Consider the following 13,346-nt stretch of genomic DNA (forward strand, 5'->3'; position numbering starts at 1 on the left):
AATGACTGTAACTAATATTTATGGGTCAATGCAGTTCAAGAGCAATCATGCATTACAACCATAATGTGTATAAAATATTGAGGAAAATAATAGAAAGGGTAAATCAATCAAATAATACCATTCAGGGATTTAGGAAAACGCTAAGGATTTAAAAAAAAAAAAAAAATATCGCTTTTTACCCACAATCCAGATGACTTCAATTGGGGCCAACCACCCAGACTGAAGGCAAAAAACGACAAGAAGTTCTCTGTTTCTGTAATGATTACTATATATTTATAATATATATATATATAATCCGATTAATCCAGAAATTAAATAGAGAGATAAAAATTGCAAAAAAATATATTAAAAATAAATAAGAAAAAAATATACACTTATCTAATATATTATATATTAGATAAGTGTATGAGTATGGGTGCTGACCTGTCAGATGTAGCTAAAATGGAAAAAATTATTAAAAAGTGCCTGAAAAATAAAAGTTGATTAAATAAAATAAAATAAATGAAAATATACAAATAGTACTTAATGCTATAGATCCCAAAAGGCTAGGGGATATTTGACTATTACAATAGGTACATGCCTGAATATAAAAAAGATATCAACCAGCAATTATGTTGTTAATATCAATATGTTTGTCAAAGCTTTTTATATTTAATGATATTCACTGCTTTCCTAAAATGATGGTAAAGCAAGGAACCTTCCATTCCTTCCTCTACTTAGCTGGGCTAGCTGTTATTTCGCCAGTTTGCTGCTCAGTTTTAATATAATTGTAAAATTTTAATGTAATTTCTAAAATTTGGATAATTTTAGATCATTAGGAATTAGCTAAACTAACAGATAGCAAACTGAAACAGATAGCCATTGCCAGTTATTGATTGGATATGTTGAATGGTCCACGTAAACATACCATTCAACGTCTCCTAATATCAATAATTTGCCTCGTCATCATCATTAATTATTTGTTTATTTATAGGGTATATAACACATTGGCCTAAAGGCTATCTTTGAATGCTTTTATTATGCTTAATATGCTCTTATTCTGTTCGTTTGGCCTTAGGGCTCTATGGGATAGCTTTTATTGTACATTATTGTACTTTAAACATTGTTCAAATTTTTTTTATCTTAAATCTGTATCTTACATACTGTTGTAATTATTTTACAGACTGATGTAATATTTAATCAATAATTTGATGGCATTAATTTGATTTGGGACTCCTTCCCTACTTTTCTGCAATAATTCCATTTAAACATTTTCCCGTTTACCTTTTATTATTACTTATTATAGAAAAGTATATATATATATATTAAATATATATACAGTCGTCCCTCGATTTGCATGGGGGTTACGTTCCGGGAAAACACCGCACAATTCAAATCCATGCAATGCTTATATGACATAATGAGGCTTATGTCATATAAAAAAAAAAGTGCAAAAAAAAAATTAAACTGAAAAAAATTGTCTTCATTTGGTAATAAAAAAAGAAAAAAAATTAAAACACGTCCATAAAATTAATCTTGCTAATAGATTTTTAATCTAAATTCATTGCTTCTTCGTCGCTGTTTTCCTGTGATAAACTTGTAACAGTATCTGGCACTTTTTGAAAAAAATTAGTTTAGTTAAAATTATTTGCTTGGAGCACGCTGTTTTTCTCTATAAATTTCTTCATAAGGAACTAAAGCTAATGATAAAGTTCTGCAAAAATTTAAACTCCTCTCCAAATTTGGATCCATATCCAGAGCATCTTGGCTAAGCTGATTTGCAAGTCTTAAAATCTCAGGTAGTCTCTTCATGCTCAAATTTTTGTGTGCATCTCCGTTTTTATCATTTTTGTCATCTTCTTCACATTGCAAAAAAATATCGTCCACTGATAATTGTTCTCGATGAGATTCAAGGACTTCTGTGATATCTGCTGGTTCCAGTTCTTTAAATCCCTCTCTGCTAACTACTTTGCCAATTCTCACAATCTCAACTACCTCCTGTATTTCGGCCGTGGCTTCTTTAGTGCAGCTTTGTGGCCACAGCTTTTTCCCACAGTGCATTTATTGTTGAGTTCTTAACTTCACCCCATGCAAACTCAATATTTTTTACACATCAAGAATGTTATAATTCTGCCAATATTCTTGAATTGAAAGACAGCCTATTCCATCAGTAGTTTCTACCAATTGTAAAAAAGATCTTATATAATAAAATTTAAAGGAAGCTATAACACCTTGGTCCATCAGCTGAATTAACAAACTTGTATTCGCTGGAAGAAATAACTTTCAAATTTGGGTGCAGATTAGAAAAATGCGCAGGATGACTGGGCACATTATCAAGAATGAGCAAGGTTTTGAATGCTGTGTTCTTCTTCAGATAATATCCTTTTATTTCGATGCAATTTAAAAACCAGTCCTTGAAGATTTTACCTGTAATCCAGGTTTTTTTGCTCGATTTCCAATGAACTGGTAAGGAGCTTTTTGATATTCCCTTTAAAAGCACGAGGGTTTTCTGACATAAAAATTAGAAGTGGTTTACACTTAAAGTCACCCTCTGCATTGCCACATAACAAAAGTGTTAACCTATCTTTTGCAGCTTTGAAACCTGAGGCAGTTTTCTCTTCTTTTGAAATTAATGTTCGGCTTGGCATACACTTCCAAAATAAGCTTGTCTCATCAGCATTAAACACTTGACTTGCTAGATAGCCTTCAGTCACAATAACATCCTTTAAAGTTTTCGGATACAAAGAAGCAGCTTCCGTATCTGCACTGGCTGCTTTGCCTATTAATTTTTGATTGTGAAGACTGACATTTTTAAAAATTTTCAAACTAACCCTTACTGGCCTGAAAGACATGCATTTAATGGACCAATTCTTCTTGTAAGCAGTTAAAAATTTGCAGAGCTTTGGCACAAATAATATCTGAACTAAGAGGCATTCTCTTTTGATTAAGATCTATCCAGAAAGAAAGTAATTTTTTAGTTTTCTCTATTATAGGATTTCTCACTGTTTTAGTGCTTTTAGCAACCAATGATGTGGAACAGATAAAATAAAAAAAAAAAAAACTGAACTTTTAATTTTCTCAGCATTTTCCCTAATTCGTCAAATGCTAGATTCAGTTATGCTGTATTTCTTGGGCAATGTCACAACCTTTTCACCATTTTCTAACTCCTTAATGATTTTTAATTTTTCTTCTAAATTTAAAATTTTTTTTTATAGCTTTCTTCATTTTAGGCACTAAATGCACACACGCTTTATATACCCAAGAAATATTAAATCAGCAAAAACAATGCTTACCGATTAAAACACTTTACTTTGCGTGAACCAGAAAAAGATTCTGGTTGAATCTGAACAGCTAACGTAAGGATAACTGATGAAGGGGGTTCCTGAATGAGGAAGTTGTTTGAAATATAACCAGACAAACACACTACTGTTTATTGCTATGTTTAGTTATAAGAATCAGTTTTGAATGCCTTTGTGATATTTTTCTAAAGCACCTTTCTGGAGGGTCACTACCATAAAACAATTTGCACTTTCCGGTTTATTGGGCTTTTCTGTTAGTGCAATCTATTATAAACGAGTAGTAAACTCGATCTTATTGCATTTGCGATAATACCAATAGCTGCAATTCTGTGGGATTTTACGTTATTATGGTGAAATCTTCAATCATGTAAAAAACATAAATAAATTTTCTAAATCTGCTCTTCATTCCTATTTTTTAAGCTCCTTAAACAAAAATTGCGCAGGTAGCAAAACTCGGCACGCAATCTAAAATTTTGGTAGTAAATACCTGACCACGCAATAAAAAAAAAAAAAAAAAAAACGCGCAAATCGAGGGATGACTTGTATATGCTGCACAGGTTGGTGACGTTACTCCTAGGTGTTGTGGCATGCTAGACAGAGTTGGTTATAATGTTTTGATCATAAGTGTATCTGATTTGTGCTTAAGCCATTGAATTCCCCATAAGTTTCAATTTGGCTGACCTAGTTATGGAAGATTTAGAAGAAGAATTATGGAGAACCAACTATACTGTATTAGTGTCTGGAGATAATTCTCAGACAATATCTTTCATTATCACTCTGGAACATGTATATTTTTTTTCTGAATTATCTGAATGAACTGTCACCCTTGTTAAGTTCACTGTGGAAATGGAATGTGACTGCGACCATACCTTGTTTTCTTGTATTGGTTTATGGGGATGATGCACATTTAGTTACAAGAGTATACAGGAAAGGTGTTCATGAATTATGCTTCCTCTCATGCACCAACACATGAGAATAGAATGGTGCATACTTGAATGGGTAGGGCCTGGTACCGGTGTAGTAGTGATATCAATAGAGCACTGGAAGATGCCAGGGTTACAACAAGCTGTAAGCTTGGAGGCTGCTGCAGTTTTCTTCCACCAATATGGCTCTCATGCAGTAAATTTATACAGTAAATCTCATACAGTAAATAAATTTATAATTCAGCAGATCCCAAGTAAAAGCATGATGACCTTAAAAGTCACCACATAACTGCAAGTGATGTTCTTTATGTCTGATTGCATTCAGTATTTGGAACATAATCTCATTAAAGTCTTTCAGTTCAACAGAATGGGATCATGAAGGTACCGAAGAGTGTATTTCCTTTGTGTGTAATAAAACTCTTATTTTAGACAAATCAATAAACAGCCGTAGTCACCATCCTTCGGCTTTGGGTTTAGATAATTTTGACACATAAAGGTTTTGTTGTTGAATCTTGTGCTTTGATTGTGATTGATTTAAATTACTGAGAGATTTAAATTGAACTCACTTTGTTCAATTTTGTCTAGTTCTCTGTGAACCCAATGGAAGATCCAAGTTACATGTTACTCTGTATAACATGTAACTTGGATCTTCCATTGGGTTCTTATTTTCATCAGGAATGGGAAGTACTTTCTGGTTATTTGGAGGTACAGGAGTAAGAAGATCTCCTGGTATCATTGCAGAAGCACTGCTGGGATATTTATTTTTGCTGCTCCTCCTTGAAAATCCTGAAATTTTTGTATAGTCTTAATTTTTATTTTTGCCCGGTATGCAACATAACTATGATGCCCAACTTCTGTACTAATCTCCCAAGTGGCATTCAAAGTAGAGATAATAAGCCTGTTTAACCATTTTTATTAAAGACCAACATTGTTATTCTGATGTAAGCTGTACATATGTATAACAGAAATGGTCTAGTGAATTTTGCATAGCCATAGTAGTGTTGTTTCTGTATATTGATTGTCAGAAAATTATTTTATACAAATAAAAATAAAGTTAATGACACAGACACACACAAAACCTTAAATGCAGATTGATAACTAATATTGACTGACATGCACAAACCTGTTATGATGAGTTCTCATAACTGATGACTCATAATTGTAAGTCTTCTTCTATAATCCGTCGACTCCTCTAATTCTCCTACACCCAGTAAAGCATATTTGTTTTCTAACATTATTATAAAAATCACTTATTATGACATGCTGTAAAATTTGTGTGTTTGGAAATAACAGAACAAATTTAAACTAATTAACAGAATCAATTCAAAAAGTTAATTTCCTTTTATGTTACCAATCTTATTGCCCACACATTATCTTAAGAGGGAATTCAGGATCATTTAGATAGAAATGGAATTCTGAAGGACATGCAGCATGGTTTTGTAAAGAGAAATCATGTTTAACAAATCTGGTTAGCTATTTTGAGCTGAATTTATGGAATAATTTCGACATTGTTTATTTAGATTTCAGCAAAGCATTTGGCTTAGTCCCATATGGATGGTTTTTTTTTTTTTTTTATGAAAATCCAAAACACAAGAGGTATTAGAACCTATAGTACTTAGTACTGTTCTTGGATTGGAGGTTGAGAAGATGAAAGAAGATACTTGAACTTCTGAAGACTGTAATTTTCAGGAAATATGTACGAAGGAAGTTTGTTCTAGAAAATGGCAGTTGAATGAATAAACAAGGAACATGAAAAGTTGGTTCTGTGAGTTTGAAGTTGGACAGTAAATGGATGTTGGCTGGTGGCGTCATGTGTTCGGACTGTTTTGAAAGAGAGAGTGAGAATTCAGAAGAACAGTGCCCATGGAAGTATCTGTAGAAAAGGCATGCAGCAGAAACAGTATGTCTATGAGACAGTGAGTGGAGAGACTCCGTTAGCGAGGAGTCATTAATCAACCTAACTGCCCTCTTCTGAATGGTATCGAGATGCCTGAGAGAGGTTTTGGGGGCAGTGCCCCAGATGTGGGAACAATATTCCATGATAGGGTGGATTTGCGATTTGTTTGCACAGAGTGAACAGCTGTTTGGAAGAAAAGTAACGCTGAGAGCGAAAGAGAAACCATGTTTTTTAGATTCAGAGGAAGCAATATTTGTAATGGGTTTTGCCAAGAGAGATTAGAAGTCAGGGTAATCCCCAAAAGAGATATCATTTTATCTAGAAATCGGAGTGTCACCAAAGATAAGCATAGGAGCAGAAGAATCCTTTTTGCGAGATATAAGACAAGACTTAGTTTTAGAAGAACTGAAATCAACTAAGTTGTCTTTGCCCCACTGGAGAATTACCTGGAGATTGGCATTTAAGAAATTGGTAGCAGATATTCAAGAAGTTTAAGTTGATTGAGCATTAAAGCAAGGTTTCTCAAACCAGAAAGTTGAATACAATGTGCTATCATTGGCAAAACTATGGATAGCATTTCCAGTCAATGGAAGAAGGTCATTATTATACAAGAGGGAAAGAACTGAACCTTGGGGGACACCAGCATTAGTGAAGAAGTTAGAAGACAGAGCCATCTACCATCACCCTCAGTGAGTGATCCGAGAAAAAACTGGATAACCAATTACAAAAAAAAAAAAGAAAAAAGAAACCACAAGATGGAAGCTTGTTTAGAAGACCTTTATGCCAAACACGATAGAAAGCCTTTGAGATGTCAAGAACAACTGCTTGTGTTTCACCGAACTTTTCCAATGAATTTGTCGATAAATTGGTAACATAAGCCACAATATCACCAGTGGATCGACACTGACGGAATCCATACTGGCGATTGTTGATCATACGGAAGGTTTCTAGGTAGTTTGAGTTGGTGATTAATTGATTTCTCCTTTACTTTAGAAAGAGTAGAAGTAATTGCAATGGGACGATAATTGTATGGGAGGGATTTGTTACCCTTTTTAGGAACTGGCTGGATATGAGCAAATTTCCAAGAAGAAGGAAAAACACCTTTGAAATAAGAAAGTGAAAAAAGGTGGTAAAGAACAGAAGTAAGTTCAGGAGCACAGGTTTTTTGAGAACAAGTGGAGAAATACCATCAGGACCTGGAGCTTTCTTAGCATCAAGATTCGTCAAAATCCTTCTGGTGGAAGACCACAGGAGGCATTGAATGGAGCATGTTGGTAATGTTGGGAGGTGTTTTACCAAGATCATTAATATATGAGTGGGAAGAAAAATTGGATGCTAGCAGGTCAGCTTTATCCTTGGCTGAAGTGACAACAGAACCATCTGATTTTGACAGAGGTGGGAGCAGAGATGGGCAAAAGTTGTGGCAAGAGACCAGAATGCTCGACTACCATTAGTGCAAGAAGCAAGTTTTCTACTGTTAGCTTTTTCAAAATCTAGTTTGGACTGATTAATAACTGCTTTACAATTGTTGCGAACTTTAGTGTAAGCAGAAAATGAAACTGAAGAATTGGAAATAAGCTAATTACGATATACAGCATTCTTCTCTTGAACAGCCTTAGCACATTTATTGGAAAACCAAGGTTTAAAGGATGAAATTTTAAAGTGGAGTGTGGGATGAAGGATTCTATTCCTACAAGAATAATTTCAATGACGCAATCTGAGCAAACGTTGAGATCAGAAGTTTTGAAACAGTAATCTGACTGAGGAAAAGAAATCTCGCAGGTCACCCCATTTTGCATTCTTGTGATGCCAAACAATACGAGGTTAGGAATAGCAATGAGATAAAGGCTCCATTGGAGAAGAGACAATCACCAAGTTGTGATCTGAGGTGCCTAAAGGACTGCTCACTTTGATGGTGTTCTTAACAGGGTTGTTTGTGAGAAAAAGATCAAGCATGTTGTCTGTATTCTTGTAGGTAAATGAACAATCTGTGCAAGGTCATTAGGAATTGCAAAAGCCTCAGCATCTCAACCAGTTGGGTTGGTGTGACTAGAAAACGGAAGCCAGCCTGAATTCTGAACATTAAAATCACCAAGGAAAATTACCTCACTGTTAGGAAAGTTGGACTGGAGAAAGTCAAGTTGCAAAGAGAGGAAGTCAAAGGGCTCCAAGTGATTAGTGGAGTTGGGAGAATGGTAAAGGCAACAGATGAATTTGACACAATGAGGTAGAGAGATTTTCAGCCAGAGAAGATCGAAACGAGGAGATTCCAAATTACCAAGTCTCTGACAGGGAATATTGGTACGGACGTATGCACAAATACCACCTTTGAGGCGAAAGAAATTATACCGCAAATAGTTTGGGCAACTGAGATGAGCAGTTGAATCAACTGCCAACTGAGATTCTGTCAGAAAAAGTACATGGGGTTTAGCAGACTGCAAGTGGAAATGGACATTGTTGAGATGAGAATTGAGACCACATATATTTGTGATATGAACTAGGAAGTATTTGGGAGGTTTAGGTCTTTTCGCAGATAAGCGTACGCTATTAGTTTGATGGTGTATTCAATACAGGTCGACCATCACTAATTCAGCCACCGGTAATCCAGTTCCACTGCTAATTCGGACATAAATTCCGCGAACGTAATTTCAAATTTCCCAGATCTACGCACCGACCTGCCGCTACTGCTTTGGTGGCATTGATTGCAGCATCAGCTGTTGGCACAAACTCGTAAACACTGGCAAGCCGCTCCCACTTGTTTTTCTGCATTTATTATTATAACCTGCTCACATTTAGCCCAGCCATGGTTCCAATGCATAAAGGAAGTGCCTCTTGTGGTGTAAAGCACAAACACTGTACATTGTCCATAACAGATAAAGTTGAACTTCTGAAAAAACTAGACAGCGATGTGTCTGTGAGAAGTTTAACTTTGCTGAATTGTAAATTCCAGAAATTTCTCTCAGTTCCTCTTATCTTAATAATTTTCTTTTAGCCATTCCTTTTTAGATTTTTTTTTTTTTTTTTTTTTTTTTTTTTTTACAACACACTTATACAAACTTGTGGAAAAACACAACACGATGTAATGGATAATACAGCGTGCTAACGAACTGGTTTTCACAAAATCTCCAACAATACTGACAAATTTATTGCGATGTTTGAGTTTATTTTATCGTAATTAGTTTTATTGCAGTGCTCGCAATAAACTAATCACAAACGACCTTCATATGTATGCCATAATAGCATCACATATATGTAACATAAAAAAAACGTTTTTTTTTTTTTTTTTATATATTTTAAGCGAAAAAACGACAACACTGACATTACAATGTTTATTTTAGAATTACTAATCAAATTATTTCCTAAATATTTTCTGGCCTCTGGGGAATTTTTTTCTTAAACTAGCTTGGCAGTCAAAGTGTTAAATGTAGAAGGAGGTGGTTAGTTGTTGGGTAAAATGTATGTGCTAAAATAACCACTGGTGATCTGGTAAACTCACTAATCCGGTGCCCCCACAGGTCCCACCATCACTACTCCGGCACCCCAACACTGCCGGATTAGTGATGGTCGACCTGTAGTAAGAAAGTGGGGGGGGGGGGAACATGCTGTATGAAGTAATGAAATTTTTGGATATGGCATACACATGGTAAGAATATACCCAACTCCTTAACATAATGTGGCCTAGACAATTCCACCCGCATACACTACTTGGACTCCCTCCAGTCACTATCTGGCAGAGTAGAGTAGAGGTGGCAAGATTATACACTAGCTGATCGCGAAGCTGCCTAGAGAGTTACCAATAGGTTCGGTCCAGTGTACTAATTAGTGGCCGGCCTGCAAACACCATTTTAGAGCTGTACCCTCTAAATATAAGGAAGATTGGATCTCGCCACAATGTTCATCATAACATCAAAAGTCATCAGTCATACTGCATGATGGAAGAGATGGGAAAGGGTTGACCGGAACTTGGCTCTGGAGACTAAACATGGGTTCTACCACTTCAAGCCTCCAATAAGCAAAGTGGTGGTATTAGCATTAGATGAGATGAGAATCATCTACCACCTTTATAAGCTGTAAATCCTTAAATGGATAGCAGTATGGCGTCAAGGCAAGAGGCAGAGGGTTGTGATAAATGGTTATTCCTCAGATTGGGTTAATGTAAGAAGTGTAGTTTCCCAAGGATCAGTACTGGGACCACTGTTGTTTTTAATTTTCTTAAATGACATTGATGAAGGGATAAAGGACGTGATGTCTAAATTTGCAGATGATGTAAAGATTGGTAGAGTAATTAATGATCACTCCAAGCAGATCTTCTTCAGAGTGACTTAGATAGACTTCAGAGATGACCAGAAAAGTGGCGGCTGTGCTTTAATCCAGCAAAGTACAAAGTCTTATGTGTGGGGAACAGTAACCCCAAAATAACTTATGCACTTGGTGGAGTTGAACTAAAGTCAGTAGTGGAAGAAAGGGACTTGGGAGTTACAGTAAGGTTAGACGTGAAGTTCTCTGAGCATTGTAGACAGATTGCAAGGAAAGCCCATGGTGTGCTATCAATGATCTATCGAACATTTGCTAGTAGAGATAAGGACGTCATAATCCCATTATATAAGGCTATTATTAGACCACACTTGGAATAAGTGTTCAGTATGGAGCCCTCACCTAAAAGAAGACATTGAGCTTCTTGAAAGGGTCCAAAGGTAGGTAATTTGCTTGGTGAGTTCAGCAAAATGGCCTCCATATGAGGAAAGACTTTGAATATGTCGGTTGCAGCTTGGAAACTAGGCACATTAGAGGAGGCTTGATTGAGGTGTTTAAGGTTCTAAGAGGCAAAAGTAAAATAAATGAGGGTGAAATTTTCATGGTTATAAATGATTCTAGAACTAGGAGCCATAAATTCAAGTTATGGGAGAGATGTTTAGACTGGATTCCGAGAAGTTTTATTTTAGCCTGTGAGTTATAAATTACTGGAATAGGTTACCTACACAGGTGATTGCGGCAGATAGTATGGAAATATTCAAAGGTCAGCTTGATTACCTATGAGAGGATTACTGGATTATCTACACTAGTTACCTACAGGAGGAGAGAAATGCGTAGGTTGTTTATTTCCTTTTCTTTTATTATTTATTAAGTATTTCTTTTATTTAATTTTATTATTATTTTACTTTTTTTTTTTATTTGGCTGGTGCAACATAAGCCTTAGGCTTCCTTGCACCATATGGCCATTACTAATGCTAATACTAGTACAAAAGATGACACAGGCCAACAATCTTGTTGACATGTGTTATTATTGAGAAAAGAAAGTACGTACAGGCAAAATACATTTCATAATGAATGCAGGTGTTTTGTCCTTTAATTTATAATTCATCTACGCTAGGATGATATTGTTTATCCAATGTTATGTTTAATTCCCTTGAATATTTTAAGAATTTGAAGGTGATTTATGCATAATTACTTTATATACTCAATTTTTTAAGGTGAACTTTTAAATTCTTTTAGCAGTTTACAGGAGTCATGTCATGATAAGTTGGTACTTAATGTGATTTCTCATTAGTATGATATATTTCGTATATATATATATATATATATATTTTTTTTTATATCTTACTAATCTGTTCCACCTTATTATAGTTAATAATTTTTCAATTTTTTCTTTCTTTCCCATATTTTTACACATATTGAATAGGTATATATATATATATTTGTTTTATTTTCCAGTACAAACTTCTGTTATATAAAGACAAAGAACAGCAGGTTGCATTGGCTTCCATTACTGCATCGTTTTCCTTCACCGTATGTCATTATCATATTTATTTGTTAAAGTAAACTTTTTTTGTTTTAGTAACTATACTTTTAAAAGTATTCTTTATACTGTGTAAGTTAAATTTCAATTTCCTCATACTGTATTTTTTGAATTTGTGATATGTACATCTGTGAAATAAGAACAAATAACATTAATATACATGAAGTTTTTTATTGCAAGTGTTGGATGATCTCAGGTGTTCCATGTTGCCTCCCTCACTGAACTGACATACATCCCACTTATGCAGATATATACAATAGAATGTCAGTTGTCCGGAAGTCAGTTATCCAGAATAATTTGAAAAGCTGATTTTTCTTCTTTTTTTTATTAATGGTAGTATTTGAGAAAAATGTTTATTATGCTACAAGAGTATTTCTGACTTTTTTTTTTTTTTTTTTTTTTTACTTCATATATCTGTTGAAATGTTGGATTAGGATTGATTGAGTTTTCTCGGAAATCATGAATGGTAGAGTTTAGTCATTCACTCCCATGAACCCAATTTTCCATGACATATTTTGTTCTCTTCATTTCATATTATGTTTAGTTTAGCTCCAGATTCGGTAAGAATAATATCGGCCTGAAACTGTGCGATTTATTATTTTTCTCAGTTTTTTACAGTAAAATGTCAATGAAAAGAAACAACACTGAAATGGGCAGAAAACCAGGAAGAATGCGATATAATCAAATTGATATTATTAAGGAGCTTGAGAGATTTAGCAGCACAACAAATGAAACAAAAAATGATCGAACATGATTTTCGAAAATTACTTTAAAATTTTTCCACATAAAATTTGCAGTAAAATACCTATCCAAATATACATATATATATAAATGTGTGAATTTTTATGTATAAGTTATTGTTTTTTTAATTAAATAAATTTATTTTTTCATGCTTTTTTAAAGTATTTTTATCTTACCTTAACACATTGTAACAGAATTTATTTAATTTTACCTTATGTTTGATTATCTGGAAATGGTCTGACATTAATTATTCTGGATAACTGACACTCTGCTGTATAACTTTCTGTGCTTACTCTGGTATAGCACATTGCACATAATTTGCTACTGAAGCATCAGATATGATTTTTTCTGTGGAGGCTGTAGTTAATGAATCCAAAATGAAAGGAATAGGATTTCCCCATGTTATTTTGGGTTTTTTGGGATTTTTCAGCCTGTACAACATACAATTTGGCTCGTGAACACACTTGTACAGACATAATAGACCCACATACAGTATTATGCTGGTCTGTTACGTCTACGATATGTCCCAAGGTGTTGGCATGCCATAAAACAAATGCCAGCAGCAGTGCAGTTCTGTAAGATACTTTTGTACCTTACAGAACTGCACTTAAATGAAGGCCGTCTTCATTTTGCCACTGAATAGCAATCTTTTGAGAAAATCATTTTCACCCTTTTTGTAACATCATTAGTTAGTGCCTGGAGCAAGTCCC

The 13,346-nt window shown here is 34.6% G+C and overlaps 1 protein-coding gene across 6 annotated transcripts in view; it reads left to right on the forward strand.

Annotated features, from left to right (window-relative positions):
- LOC150087330 (FK506-binding protein 15-like) overlaps positions 1 to 13,346 on the forward strand; it is a 373,115-nt gene that overhangs the window by 55,496 nt on the left and 304,273 nt on the right. For all 6 annotated transcript variants that reach the window (XM_090371133.1, XM_090371131.1, XM_090371135.1 and 3 more), the window contains one exon: positions 11,811 to 11,885. In XM_090371133.1, the coding sequence (XP_090227259.1) occupies positions 11,811 to 11,885 (75 nt within the window). The remainder of the gene's footprint in view (positions 1 to 11,810; positions 11,886 to 13,346) is intronic.

Source organism: Mastigoproctus giganteus, chromosome 4 (genome assembly GCF_048544385.1).
Source record: "Mastigoproctus giganteus isolate SK-2022 chromosome 4, ASM4854438v1, whole genome shotgun sequence".
NCBI classification, from domain to species: Eukaryota; Metazoa; Arthropoda; class Arachnida; order Uropygi; family Thelyphonidae; genus Mastigoproctus; species Mastigoproctus giganteus.